This window comes from Corapipo altera, unplaced genomic scaffold (assembly GCF_003945725.1).
Source record: "Corapipo altera isolate COAL_440 unplaced genomic scaffold, ASM394572v1 23, whole genome shotgun sequence".
Lineage (NCBI taxonomy): Eukaryota > Metazoa > Chordata > Aves > Passeriformes > Pipridae > Corapipo > Corapipo altera.
Window position 1 is genome coordinate 2,055,454 of NW_020884878.1, and position 15,394 is coordinate 2,070,847.

The 15,394-nt window shown below is 40.9% G+C and overlaps 1 protein-coding gene across 1 annotated transcript in view; it reads left to right on the forward strand.

Annotated features, from left to right (window-relative positions):
• SYNE2 (spectrin repeat containing nuclear envelope protein 2) overlaps positions 1 to 15,394 on the forward strand; it is a 179,849-nt gene that overhangs the window by 92,463 nt on the left and 71,992 nt on the right. The window contains exons 61-68 of the mRNA XM_027637580.1: positions 822 to 944; positions 3,029 to 3,211; positions 6,933 to 7,058; positions 9,398 to 9,592; positions 10,159 to 10,233; positions 11,257 to 11,376; positions 12,138 to 12,245; positions 15,037 to 15,252. Of these exons, the coding sequence (XP_027493381.1) occupies positions 822 to 944; positions 3,029 to 3,211; positions 6,933 to 7,058; positions 9,398 to 9,592; positions 10,159 to 10,233; positions 11,257 to 11,376; positions 12,138 to 12,245; positions 15,037 to 15,252 (1,146 nt within the window). The remainder of the gene's footprint in view (positions 1 to 821; positions 945 to 3,028; positions 3,212 to 6,932; positions 7,059 to 9,397; positions 9,593 to 10,158; positions 10,234 to 11,256; positions 11,377 to 12,137; positions 12,246 to 15,036; positions 15,253 to 15,394) is intronic.

Genomic DNA, 15,394 nt, shown 5'->3' on the forward strand with positions numbered 1-15,394 from the left:
GGTAACTAATTAAGCTGTAAAGTTCAGGATTAGCACAAGGTGTAGGAGGAAATGCTGGGAACCTGGGTTGGTTCAGCCCAGAGAAGAGGCAGCTTGGGGGTGATGGTGTGGATATTACTGGTGTCTGCTGCTATGTAATGGAAGACTATAGACAGGACAGCACCAGACTCTTCTTGGGATGTGCAGAGAAAAGATGATCAGACCTAAAGTATAACAAAGGAAATTACATCTAGGAAGGATTTTTTTCTGCAGTGAGATTGGTCAGACATTTAATCGGGGCCTATAGGTGGGGTAACATGTACATCCCAAGAGATACTCAAATCTCAACAGGATCAGGCCCCAAGTGACCTGCTTTGACAGGCACCAGAGACCTCCTGAGGTCCCTTCCAGCCTAGTCTATTCTGTGACTCTGTGAGAATTCACAAGCAGCTCTACTGTATGTGATTCATTTGCTGTAAGACTCTGCACAGGAAACTGCAATAGTGTAATTAGAATAGTTTCCTATGCTGCTATCTGTCACCACTGGAAAACTGTCTTCTGACTACGGGTAATTTATAATGTGACTTTTCCAGGATCTATCTGTTCTGTATCCAGGATTTAAAACAGACCAGGTGATCTTGAATACTTAATTCCTTCAGAAGTTATGATGATGAGTAATTTATAGTAACTAACCTTTTGATTGCGAGCATCCATTAACATATCCTGCATATGCTAAACTTGTTTTTCAGTGTTTATTTCTAAATGTAAGTTAAAGGCAGAAATGCAAGCTGGCTGTGGTATTTGTACAGTCTACAAATACTCTCTCTGTTCCCAAAATCTAGGAATTGGATGCCATTGAATCTCACGTGAAAGTGTTTGAGAAGGATGTTGCAGAAATGAAGACAATCCTGTCATCAGATGATCTGTTAGAATTTTCTCCTAAAGACCAACTTAAACATGGACAGGTCTGTGAAAACTCCTAAATGGGCTTTTTTCCCCTGTATATGTATGCAGAAATTAGTGTAAGTATGGTGTCAGAAGCATAAGGTTGCTTAGTGACTGCAAACCACCATGAACAAGTTTTTAGTATGCGATCTTGAAATGCTAGTATGACACAAATTCTAACTCTGGGATCAAAGATTGAAAGTATTATTTCAGACATGGTTTCTGCTGCATGTTTCTACAGTAGTAAGTACTCTAAAATCCAAAAGGAGAACATTGGTAGGACAAAACAGTTGGTGCAGAGGACTTGGTATCTGTGTTGTATGTGTCTTGGGGCTTACTTTGGACTGATCCTGTAGAATGAACGTCCATTAGTAGCTGGGTGTCTTCAAAAGCTCTTCTGGAGAATATCACCTGCTTTAGTTTCATTTGAAAGGAATTCAGTTTGCATCCAAGACATCTGATCAATGTAAATCCTAAGGGGAGACTGTTGAGAGACACTTTCAAGGAGCACAGTCATGTTTTGAACAAAACATTTAAAATGAAAGCACTCTTGAGAACACGCCCACGGAGAACTCAAGTGTGTAACTTAAGCACATGTTGTCAGTCATAGCTGCCATATTTGAGATCTCCATTTTTTGGGAAGTTTACGGCCTAATTCAGATACCCTTGCTGCACACCACTCTACTTGGCATGAAACAGTAATCTGAAATTTGGAAAATGAGGCCCTATTTTTTCAAAAATGGACAAAATTTAGCAGATGTTTCTGGAAATGTAGGCTGAAGTGACTTACCATAAAATTGTGCAGGGACTTCACTGCAAAGGTACATTGGCCAGATGTTTTTTCACGTCTCTGCATAAAGCAAAGCATTATAGTATCTTTTATTTCATAACACATGCAGTCCACATTGTTACCTGACTGATATGCAAAAGGCATTTGCAGATGAGGAATAAAAATGTCCTCATACTTCTTGTAGCTTTGTAACTCTCATAACAAAGCTTTGCAGCTTCGTTATCCAGAGAACAATTTTGTAATGACTGCATTGTGTGGAAAAACTGAGGTAATACTTCTTCTGAAAAATAATGTTCACTTCCTTATTTTAAATCAAAGCCAGGATAATACACTAATAACAAAAAATTCCTGATGCAGACTGCTTGTGAAAGAGAGAATAAGCATCTTTATTCCAACTGGGGCATTTCAAAATGAAATCTTCTTGAGAGGGAATTTACCAAAATCTGAGTAATTAAAAAGCCTATAGGTAGTTTGTTTGGTATTTTTTCCTCTGAAGTTCCCAGCTGAATGAAGTCTCTGTAAGATTTCATACTTTTTTAGGAGAACTAAGACGTTATGTGTTGGGTTATTACCATTCTGTCTTTCTGAAGCTGATCACTGAGTCTTCCATAAAATAAGTTTTGTGGTATGAAACTGCATATTTCTGTTCATCCAAAACTGACAAAGGTGGTTGTAAACTGCATTCACTTGAGGTATTGTGGTATGAAATGCTCTCTTCAGGAAAGCCACCTTCACAGGTTTTCCCTGACTTCCATCCCGATTCATCATCTCAGCTATGTTGATACACTGTTTATAGGACCGTCATAAAACCACTGGTGTGCAGGACAAACAACAAAACCCAGAATTTGCTAGAGTGACATCAAAGGGTTTTTAACTGTTTTAACTGCCCCAGGTTTTTAGCTGTTTTCACTGCCAATAGTACTCTACTTTGAAATGACCCGCTTAGTAAATAGCACCTAATCTGAATGTGACTGTGTTTTTGTCACTGTGCAAGCTTTATGAATGTGTACACTGAAAAAAGAATTGTAAATGAAAGATGTATCTTTGTCTTGCTTTCGACAGCCTCATTGTGGATTTTCACTTCTTTATTCGAAGATTCATAGAATCACAGAATATTGAGAATTGGAAGGGACCCACAGGGATCATTGAGTCCAACTCTTAAGTGAATGGCCCATATGGGGATAAAAATATTCCTCTGAAATGGGAAACTGACCAAAGAGAGCTTTTGCACATCATGAGAGTAGTATAAATTTTCGATGTTGATTTTTTTTCTAACTCAGTATCACATCCATTGTCTGTCTTGTATCCTGACAGGTTATACTTGAGCATGTTGGTCCCATGCAGAAGACTATTGTTCATATACAGTCATATGAAGAAGCACTTCAGCTACCAGCGATGAAAATGCAACCTTTCTCAGTCTTCAAAAGAGCAAGAAAACTCTTGAGAGAATTGAAGAAATTAGAAAAAATTACTAAGGAACAAAATTACCTACTTGAGGTAATTGATTTTTTTTTTTTTCTTGTCACCTAAACCACCTTTACTTTATAGTAATTTTGATCTTTAAACAATATTGCTATTACAGACATATAATTATGCCTATTATATCTTCTATGTAATGTTTTGGGGATTTTTTTTTTGTTCTTTTTTTCTTTCCTGTTTCATTTGATACTGCAACAAAGCACACTCAGTAGTCTTGAAATACATTTCAGTTTTCCTATTCAGTCACAGCTGACACCATGTGGTTTTAACATACTGTAGAAGAAATGAAGGCTCAGGTGTCTTATGACACAGGTTTGCACTGATGAGTGAAGTCCAGTATTAGATGTAGGTGTCTACATCAAGTCTTTAAAGTCATCTTTACCATGGAAATTCTTGTTGGCAGCCATTATATAGAAACAGCTGACAGCAGAAGGCCTTTTACTAATTAATCCAAATCAGTAAGCCAGGAAAGTGACCATTTCCTACAGCTTCATCGTGGTTAATTCATTGTTTTGAGGTAGGCCAACATGTGACAGGGAGCTTGGAGATGCTGTTGGCCAGACCAGGTTTGGGAACAGAAGTGATGTAACAGCATCGGTGTGGCGCATGGCCCTAGAAGAAGGCAGTGCTAGCAGGTCAGTGAGTGTTAACTCAGGGCAGTGAGGGTTATGAACAGCTCCAGACCTGAAGGAATCTCTCTGCAGCACTTCACTGAGCGATGTGGTTGTACCAGCTCAGGAAGGTTTCAATTCAGGGCCTGTCACACTCCACTGCCCAGGTTGGAGGCAACCTGGAGTTGGGTTACGCACGTTCTCACGTCAGCAGAGGTATGAAAATTCTCAGGTGGCCCATCCATTTCTTAGCAGGATGACGGCAGCACCTAGAAAAAGGTTACATTTTCTTTGCTGATATGGTTTTCCTAACCTATTACAGTAAGGCTTTAGAACATCTAACTGGGCATTTCAAAGGCCAGGCAGACGCAAGTGTCAGCTAAAATGTGAATGTCCATCTTTGATCTTTAGTTTGTGAAATTAAGAGCACCACACAAAGGAAAAAACTGAAAACATGCCACATGACTAGTGCATGCTCGGAGTTCAGAAAAAAAGCAATGACTATATGAGATCTGTATGATCCCTATGATCCCTTTTTTTTTTTTTTTTTAATCCATACAGCTTCTTAGGTCTGAAAAAATGGATGTGGTAAAATGTACCTTTTTCAGAGTTACCAGATCAAATACTTGAAAATTTTCAAAACACTTTAAAACCATCAGAAACAGAGTACTTTGCAATTGAATTGTTATCATGACACTTGTAACTGGTTTGTGTGGAGCATTAGGTCAAGTTTTAGATTTTTCTCCTTTTGTAGAGCTGTAACCTTTCTTTGCTCAGCATTTGCATTTACCTTGTAGGCATCCATCAATCTGTAGCTGAGTGAAATTTCTTTGTGAGAATACAGATTGGAAAAATTGCAATTCTTGGCAGCTAGTTTATCAAACTGTGCAAAAGAGATTTTCCAGTGCAGTTAAATGGTTTGAAAGCAGCAGTATTACAATACAAGTCTAATACCAGCTAGGATGTAACAAAGGATAAAGCTATTAAAATATGGCATTTTGAGTGCTGCATCAAAAAGATAGTAAGCTTCCTGTAGAAATATATACATGGGGTTTCTTTCCCTGGGGATCAGTACGTGGATGAGTTTGCCCATCTTTTGTTGTGGATGACGCAATGGGATGTTGCATTGGTAACTTTTGTATGATTAAATTGCATTGTAACACCTGAAAAAATATAACAAACAAAACTTGTAATGGGTATAGCAAGTGCTTTGGGGCAGGATTTTCGGTGACTTAGATCTGTGTTGAACATTGCCCTCTGTTTTTTATTATGGCTTGTTAAGTACCACACCTAAATAACGTCATCAGGAAGAGGAGTTGGAAGCCACATCTGCTTCTACTGGTTTTCTGTGTGAGAGAGTGGCAGTATTTGCATATCCATTGGCTTACTGAGCTCATTTTCACTAAGCTCTTCCAAGACAAATACACTAAAGGCAGGTGGGCCTTTTCCATGGGTCGGTCTTCTAGTGTTACCATGATATGAAAAGTCAAGGGCTAATGTTAAGCAGGAAATAACTCAAAAGACAGGTAACACTTGTAGGAAGAAATTAAGTCCAACAGATATGGTATCATTTGGTGTATGGGATAAAGGATAAAATCAGATTTTCTTGTCCCTGAGTGGAAGGCAGGAACAGATGAGTTATCTTCAGGCAAATGACTCTATCACATATTGACCTGTGACGGAAGACATTGGAGTCTGTATACAAAATATTCATATTCTTTAGTTAGCCAAGGAAAGTTGAGGTAGTACTCAACCTATTACTAAACACTCCTTTTCATATGGAAGTGAAGGTGTGAATAAGAGAATCTCCCTTTTAGAAGGTCTTTAAAACTGAGCAGGAGAAGACCTGTTCTGGTTTTTTTCCTCCTCTGATTATTTATCTATGGCACTAAGATTATAGGCCATAATTAAATATCTTTCTCTTCAATTTGGCTTTCTTTTATTAACTGAAGAAAATAGGTTTTTCTTTCTTTTAAAACCTTTAAGAAAGATAATAATGATTACTTAGAATCTTATCTGTCTGCATTTTCTTGAGAGGGAGTGTTCTTTTGAAGAAGTGACTGAAGAAATGGCTCTGTTATGTTCGTAGGAGGAGAGACTCTTTGCTCTGAAAGTCAGAATCTGTGCATACTTTGCAGTGAGATTTTTGACCTCTCAGGTTGTTCAGGTGCTGCTATCAGCAGAGTAAGTTCAAGCCTGTTGACTTCATTGTTTCTTCATTACCTTTTGCAAACACCTGAGGAACAGTCCTTAGATAGTCTTTGGTTCTCAGCCTGTGGGTCAGAAAACACAGAGCCACCAAGTGCTGTGCATATTCAGTGTTTTCACAAAAGATTCAGATTTATAAATGTGACAATTTCTTAATTACCAGACACATCATGACAGGCTGTGATTGACAAATATGAGTGTGTGGGGAGATTACCCTAAACAGTCAAGCTGGGGGTCGATGAGATTTTGCTGTTACTGTCAAATGAGTAAAAGTGAATTTAGCTATTTATAACACATGATATGTTTTCCTATAAGCCAAGTAAGAACCTAAGTAATAAGCTAAGTAAGAAGAGGAAGTTCACATGATGGGACTACTTATCATTTTTATGGGAAGTATTCAAATTGTCAGATACTGTAGTTGGCTTATTCTCTGAGCTGCAGTGTCTGCCTGGTGTACAGCACATTTCATTTTTGGTCAGTGCAGAACTAGCTGGCAGTAAGGACTTCAGCACCAGTAAAAAACATGTAGGCTTTCTAACTTGATACGAAATACTGTAATTTCTCTCTTTTCCCTCCCCCCAACCTTTTCTAAATTGTAATGAATGTAATGAAATATACTCTATTTCCGTTTTATAGCCAAATTCGCAGTTCTACTCTGGAGTAAGCAAAGATGTGCTTCTAGGCAGAATAATCCACCATACTTCAACTTGAGGATAGAGCAGTTTGTTTGTCCTTAGCAAGTGAATAATAAACTTGGTGAGTTTGTGCAAAGTTAGCAGAGCAAACACAGTTTCTGTTACACGTAACTAGAGGTGCAAAGGAGGCTTCACTACTCTTCAGTTCATCTTTGCTGTGTTACTGACTAGTTTGTTTCTGTACTCCTTAATTCAAACTTATTTATGGAGATTACTACTTCACAGGAAACTGTAAAGAAAACAGAAGAATGTGAGCAAGAAATTGAAAAGTTGAAACAACTCTTAAAGAACCACTTGGTTGAAGTATCACATGAAGATCAACCACAGGCTCAGAAGACTCACTGTCCAGAGGTGGGTTTCATTGTTTTCTCTCTCATGTGTGTTACTTGTCCTGACTAACACTAATCATGATGATGCAGAGCACTGAGAAATAGCAGTGTACTTGCCTTCCCCACCAGAGTCAAGCAGACAACTGAATGCCATAGTGTGGCCATGCCATTACAGTTAATATTAGTTTGCAAATTGGGTATATCTTTCATAATATACTCCTTATTGATTTTGATGTGTCATTTGTACCTATATCAATTTCTGAGAAAAGCTGAGTGCTGTTTTCATGTCAGCTGACAGCTGTTTTGGTGAAACAATCTGTGGCACTGATAACTCACCTGTGCTCAGCATCCCACCAATTTTCCTGAGGTAGCAGCTTGGGATAGTGCATAAGGAGAGAACTGAGTCCCTTTCTGATTACTGATTATGCAATGGTACTTCTGGGGATTCTGATTAGAGTTAAATTCATTAGACTCTTTTCCTTCCTCACTGCTGCAGTGTGTTTTCATCAACTGATAAACATGTGTTGCTTTTCTCCCTGCAGTCAGCATCTTTCTGTAATGGATGAATTAATTTGTTAATGCAAAAATAAGATGTGTTTTAAGGACAGCACTGCAGAAGCCAGGAAATTACTAATTAAATGTAATAACTACTTATAAAGTGCCTCTGTAATGCTCAGTTTTTTCCAGTCAGTCACAATAAAGTTGATACACTTACACTGTACTTGCCTAATAACTGTAATCACTCAGTAGGCTCCTAAGTACATGGTAGCTCTGCTGTCAGCTGGTTGGGTGCTGGAGGTTTGATGTAGTACTAAGCATGACTCATTTCCTGGTTCTTACTTGGTTTTGTCTTTGAGTGTGGGATTTTCTGTTTAATAGCTCTTGTTTTAGCAGACAACTCATCTCAGAATTGTAGCATTGCATGTATAGAAGTGGGCGATGGAACTGCCCATCTTGTTGAGAGGTTTCAGATAAAGAAGTGATGTTAATAAAGATTTGGTTTCTGGGGAAGTTATGGCTGACTAAGTTTGAAAAACAGTAGAGGGTAAATGTATGCTGGAGAGCCTCCTGCTGCAATGAAACAAACAGATATATTGTTCTTAGTGGGCATTTATAAAAATATGCCTAATTGTCATGGATGGCCGTTTCTTCATTCCAATGACATTTTCTTGCCTCTACCTTTGGGAGATTTTATCTTGTGGTTTTGAGTGTACAAAAGGAGAAAAACATCCTTGTCTAAGCAGAGTTCCCATGTCCTTTTAAAATTTGCTGGAGTTTCTGCCTCCACCTTCCCTGTCATGCCACCACATTTGAGTTATTAACAGAATAAGCTGTAGTCAAGGCAGAACCAGCAGTCTTACTGCTTTCATCTGTTACAGATTATTACTGGCATAACATCATTAATGATAGGGCATGGTGTGGAGTCATTGCTGTTCTGATTTCAAGCCCAGCATCAAAGCTTGCTCTGATCAGCTGAGCCCAGTGTGTAATTAAGAGAGCCCACTTTTAGTAATTAAGAGCCCACTTTTTGTAATTAAGAGAGTAGAGCAATATATTCCTTGCCCTGTGTTACTCTGTTATTTGCTGTGCTTTCTTTGCTCACCTGGAGGCTGGGTGGTAAGGAAAGCCCTAGCAGAAAACTCTAAGGGCAGAACACTGGCTAGAGCAATTGTCATGGCCAGGACAGAGACCAAGACAGATTTATTTCCCCCTTTGTTAGTGCAGAGTTACTTGGATTATTGTTTAGTCCCTGCAGAACATTAAATATTTTCCTTGCGCTTTATTGGGGACCATTTCTCCCAGTATGACATTCAAAGACATGGGATAGTTTTGTCCCTAGACATGTCCCTAAAACCCATCAAATGGTTTGTTTCCTTTCTTTAACTTCAGCAAAGACTCAGCCCTGAGCTACCCTTGTTGTTGACCTTGCCCTCATCAAGGCTATCCTAACTACTTAGTGTCAGGTTTTTCCAGAGAAGGTAGTTGGAAGTTAACATCACCTGCCGTGACACACAGAGTAATGTAACCCATCTGCATTCCCTTTGTCCTGAAGGAAACTAGTGTTCCCTTGGGTATGCAGGACCTAGTTAGAATTAGTTCCAGCCTGCCACAGTTTCCTTCCAGACTACCAGCTTGTGCACTACAAGTGGCAAGTGCTGTCCTGAGCTGAATCTGTTGCTGCCGTTTTGCATGTATCTGGACATCTGCTGCAGTGACAATGGGGAACTGTCCCAATGCCCTGAAAAAGGAAAAGGGGGAAGTAGCCCCAATCCCAGTAAGATGCATCACTGGTGTCATCTGTTACATTGCTGTTTGGTTAAGTAAGAGTAATGGATGCTTATGGATGTTGTTGCTCCTTAGGGAGAAATGGAAGCTGTAAAAGAAGAGATCATAAAGCTGTGCCAAAGAAAGGAAGATATCCTTACCGGGATGAAGAATTCCATGTCTGAGCTTCACCAGCGCTTACAGCAAGACGTGCCCGAATCAGCAGATGAATCTATAGCCTCTGTGTTAGCAAAGAGTAACTCAGTTGGGACTGATGTTTCTGGTCAGCAGGTAAGTGATCATTTACCTGAGAGCTGGAGAGGGAAGGTAAATAACCCTTCTTCCTCTGGAGGAGTGGCGTGTGAGAGAGGAGCACCCCTGCAGCTGTGAATCAATACTGTTTCTCCTCCCCTTTGTGCTTCTGAGTGGCCCCAAAATGATTGAGTGTGATGCATTTCTAAGAGAAGCTAGGAGAAGGGTGCCTGTGGTTATTTTTCATCAGGAGCAGATTCAACATGAAGTTTGTATCAAACAATCAGTAGCGAAATGCTTGATGTGTAGTTTCGTGGATAATCAGTTGTTCTGGGATTTTCAATAAATTATTTTCGTGGAGCAAAAATAAATTTGTCCCTATTATATCTGGGATTTTGAAACTTAACAGCATCAAGTCCCGGTTTTCAGGGATGCTGAGTACCTGCAATTTTCAGTTACTTTAATGTAGGGTGCCAGATTTTCAGTGCTTCCCCAAAAGTGGACCGCAAGTGGTAACTTTCTTTTCGTTTACAGGCAGAAGGGAAGAGGCTTTTAGTATTCTTGTCATGATTAATTGGGTTGTCTCTTTTTGTGTATTTTTGTAGTTGAAAAAAAGAGGAGTGGTATCTCTTCTGCCTTCTTTAGATGAAGAATCAGAAGACTGTTCTTTCCACAGCAAGGTGAGTTCAGTATATATCTTTATATATACAGCTGTGTATGTAAGATAGAAGATTTTGGTAGAGGATGAACTATGAAAAATGTGTAAATATGAAGTACTTCAGAACAGATTGAGATACCTGTTATCACTGCAGGACACAAAGATATTACACTCAAGCCAACCTACCAATATTCCAATGCCATTATTACACAGCACCTCGTTCTGTGATGTGTGATTCTGCTTTTGGTGGGATTGCTTATACAGTGAAAATCCCTTTATGGAAGTGTTAGTGGCAAAATATGGGCCTAAATACCAATGTTCATATGTGGGGGTGGGCTTCAGACAGGATTAGGCAGCCTCTGAATTGCTAAAACATAAAAGAAACAATAAAAATTATTTTTGTGTTTGAGCTTAAGAAAAAAGGGTATGACCAGGCTATTGGGAATGAGGTTAAAATAGGATAGATTTCTGGGAAAATGGGAGAAACTGTGAGACACTGTCCAACACCTTGCTCTGAATCTAGGGAGTCTGAATGCCCAGGTGAACTGCAGAGGAGCAAAGCTGGGAATAAAGATTCCCTGCTTTCAGGGGAAAAAAAATCCATGGCTAGACAGTGTGAAGAAGTCCAAACAGCTTGGATAGAAGTGGTGCCTCACTACTCTGATCCAAGCACTTCAATTTTAAGGTTTCTGATTCTACACCTCCACTGTGCAGGTTTTTTTACATGCAGGACTTTTTAGGGGATAGGATAGGAGAAAGTTTATTTCTTGCTTGGGTATTTTTATTAATTTTTTAAATAGTATAAAAAATGGGAATACTCTGAGGTCTCTAGAGAAAACTATCAGTGTCATCCAGCTGCCATTCATCTTTCAGCAGAGCTACAGAGCAAGGAAAGAGGGGAGCTTTGGGAAACAAAATAAAGATAGATAACCAAGGCAGAAATAGAGCAAGGTGTTACTAGAAGTTTGCAGTACTTTACATTGCCTGAAGGAATATCTGAGCTTCCTGTTCAAAAGCTAAAGCTGAGCTGTTACTGCTTTCAAAGGGAAGTCCAGCCACAGAGAAAGATGCAAGCTTTTGGCCTTCAGAAAGAGATGATGAAAGGCACAGGGAAGACAGTGCAACCTCTTGGTCTTCTGGTACCTTGTCGGATGGCGTTGTTCAGGTAATGCACTCAGGTTTATCTCCATGGGGATGGGAACTCATCTTTGTGGAAAAGATCTGCACAAGTCCTAGGTATTGCTGAAGTCTGCAAAGGAAGAGAACTGTAGAAATGCAGGACAAGATTGCCTTATTCGTATCCTCCATATCACACTAAATTTTACCATTTAAAATCTCTTTCTGTTGCACATATTGGTTGGACCAGTGACCCCTGAAAGGGTCTTTTCCAATCTAAATGATTCTGTGATTCTAATTCCTTTTAGCCATACAAACCCCACAAAGATAAAAATACATGTTTAGTAGCAGTGATTTGTTTCCCTAATTTCTGCAAAGTCTCTAAAATGTGAGGGATGATTTGTGGAAGAGATTCTCTTGGTACGTGAGAAAATCAGTGTCTAAGACAACCAGTCAGCTACAATTTTGATTCCATTCTGCTCTGTTCTTCTTGGTGTCTCAATAATGTTGTGATAGGTGCAATTGCTTTTCTCTACACCAGTGTTATAGGCATAAAAAAACTGTCTGTGAATACTTTTGGGCCAAGACCAGGATAGGTTCAGTGGCTGCTGCTCTTTGAGGCTTCTCTAGCACAACAAAGCAATGGATCACAGAATCATAGAATCATGTAGGTTGGAAAAGACCTTCAAGATCAGTGAGTCCCAGCTGTAAACCTAATGCTAACAGGTCCACCACTAAACCACCTTCTGAAGTGCCACATCTCCACTAAGAATGACACAAATATTTCCACTGTTTCCTCTGTCTCTACAGGATGAGGATGTAATAATTGAATCGCACAGTAAACATGGTGAAGGAACATCTCTGCAAACTTTGGAGAGCACTGAAGGCCCTGGCACAGGTGATGGCAGTCTGGCTATGGTGAGTTTCAAGGCCTGAAACAGCTGAACAAGGTCATCTGAGTGTGTTGCATGACCTACCTGGTGGGTAGAGGCTCTGTTCTGTTATGGTTATGCTGCTGGAGTTTGTTGCAGTATGATATGGTAGGATACCTGCAACTTTTTCAGGGCTTTTTCATATTTTGATGCTTTAGGTGATGATAAATTTTGATTTTTCTCCTTGAAAATGCAATTTGCTAGGGAGCAAAAGGAAATATTTTCAGGAGGTAAGCTGCTGGCATGAATGGAGGGGTTCGAGTGATGTAAACATACATCAACTATGGGATTTTTAAATGGCAGTTAAAGGAGAAATTAAGGACATTGACACTCATATATATTTCTGCTTTGTGGAAGTCATGCAAAGGCTAAGGCAGGAGTGTGCAGCAGCTGTAGGTTATACACAAAAGAGTATATGGAGACATTGATGCTCCAGGAAGGCCAGGAAAAACAGACTGGTGGCAGAGCATCCTCAGCTCTTGGAATCATAGAATCCTAGAATTGTTAAAGTTGGAAGAGACCTCTAAGATTATCAAGTCCAACTGTTAACCCAGCACCACCATATTCACCACTAAACCATATCCCAAGTGCCACATCTACACGTTTTTTGAACACTTGCAGTAATGGTGATTCCACCACTTCCCTTGGCAGCCTGTTCCAATGCCTGACCACCCTTTCAGTGAAGAAAGTTTTTCCAATATCCAGTCTAAACCTTCCCTGGGGCAACTTTGAGGCCATTTCCTCTGGTTCTATCCCTTGTCTAGGAGAAGAGACCAACTCCCACCTCACTACAACCTCCTGTCAGGTAGCTTAGAGAACAGTAAGGTCTCTCCTGAGTCACTCTGGTTATCCAGGACTCCTGGTAAATGATTGAATGTGGCTTGATAGCTCTTCCACCAGCTTCCTTAGGTACCCCTGTGTGGATCCCAACTGACTCCATAGACTCGTGCATGTCTGAGCAGCATAGCAGGTCAATGACCATTCTCCCTTGGATTATGAGGGTTTAGTTCTTCTCCCTGTCTCTGTCTTCCAGCTCAGAGGGCTGGGTACCCAGAGAACAACACTGGTCTTCCTATTAAAGACTGAGGCAAAGAAGGCATTAAATACCTCAGCCTTTTCCTCATCTTCTGTTGCTGGGTTTCCCCTGCATCCAGGGGATGGAGGTTCTCCTTGGCCCTCCTTTTGTTGCTGATGTATTTGTAACGTTTTCTGTTGTCTTTTACAGCAGCAACCAGATCAAGTTCTAGTTGGGCTTTGGCCCTTGCATAACCTCACAGCATCCTTGTGGTCTTCATGAGTTGCCTGTCCCTTCTTCCAAAGGTGTTAATCCTCTATTTCTCTGTGAGTTCCAGGAAGAGCTCTCTATTCAGCCAGGACAGTCTTCTTCCAGTTTGGCCCCACTAGTGAATCTCCTCCTCAGAGTCCCTAATGCTTCTTAACCTTTCAACTTCCTCTCACAGCTCCCTCACCAGGCTGAGCAGATGGTCCAGCTGGTCACACCTTACACTGCTGTTGTCCCTACTGCCTTCCAGTGACAGTGCCAGGCTCTGGCACTCCCTGCAGCCCCAGACCTGGATGGCTACAATTTTTTGTGGGAGCCCTGCCTGGGTCACCACATCCTTTCTGGCACATGCAGAGGATGTGGCTTTTGTCCAAGTGGACAAATTACCAGGGAGTATAGTGATAGGACAAGGAGTAATAGTTCTAAGTGAATTTAGATTGGTTATTAGGAAGAATTACTTTACTGTGAGAGTGGTGAGGCACTGGAACAGGTTTCTCATAGAAGTTGTGGATGCACCATCCCTGGAAACATTCAAGGTCAGATTGGACAGGGCTCTGAGCAACCTGATCCTAATGGAAGGTGTCCCTGCTCATTGCAAGGCAGTTGAATTAGTTGGCTGTTAAAGGCCCCTTCCCACCCAAACTGTTCTATGATGACATTGATAGCTGAAACAATGCATTTTTGCTCCTTTTTTTTTGGCCAAATCTCATTTTAACATGGAGCTTGTACATTACCTCTGACCATGTCAGTTGCCTGAATGTGTGCTCTAGAGCCACTGGAGCATACAAGTAGTTTTGTTCTTGTGGTGTTGTGCTTTATTTACTTACTAAGTTCCAGTGTTTGGATGTGTGGGGGCATATACAGACCTGTGCAGCCTCCCAAGCAACTGCTGATTATCTCCAAGCACTTTGGACTTCTCCTTATTACAGAAGTGTGCAATGCAATATTGCTTCCTAAAGGAGGGCAAATAAGAAGAATTACCCAACATTTAATACTTAAAATACACCATTTTTTTCTAGGGTGACCTAGAGCCTGAATAAAGCATATTTGACTGTTGGAACACACACAGGTAGCTTGTAAGCATTGCCCAACAGCTTGCTTTGCAGCTCCAAACTGCATTGCTTTTACATATAACTCCCACAGAAAAACATCTCTCCTCGGGGGAGAGCTGGTTAATGGTGAGTCATCCTCTTCCTGTGCGCTCAGGAACTACCTGCGTGCTCAGGTATAGCTGTGCAAATGCAAATTGCTGCCTGGAAACCTGTTACACCAGATCTTGGATCTCCAGGCTGCTGCGTTTCCCTTTCTTTTTCTTTTTTCCCTCTTCTTTTTTTTTTTTTCCTTTTCTTTTTTTCCCAAGTCTGGGAACACTGTGACAGAGTTGTTTCGGAGCTCTTGTGAGTGTGAAAGTTAATCATTTCTCACCGGTAAGGGGAGGGGAAAGAAATGACAAACCAGAGAGTTAACCATGTTCCTTTCATGTGCTTTGCTTCAGAGCGACCAGCCGCCTCCAGTCCCCAACGTCGCCCTGGGCTCTCGAGGGGAAGCGCTGGATGGCGGGAAGCCCGAGCCAGAATCCATCCTCCTGGTGTACCAGGCCCAGGTTGCCGAGCTGGAACAATGGCTAGACAAAACTAAAATGTCCCTGAGGTCAGACCCTCAGACCCCCCACGCGCAGCAGGTGGTGGAGCCGCAGCTTGCGGATTGCCAGGTAAGACGGAGCAGGAGCAGTCGGTTTGCTGCTGCCATCCAAACCAGGCACCCTTCCCTGGGGGGGTGTGTCTGCAGAAAAGCTGTGCTTGCTCTTCTCTCCCTGCTTCATCAGCTTCATCACACCGTGCAGAGTACATGTG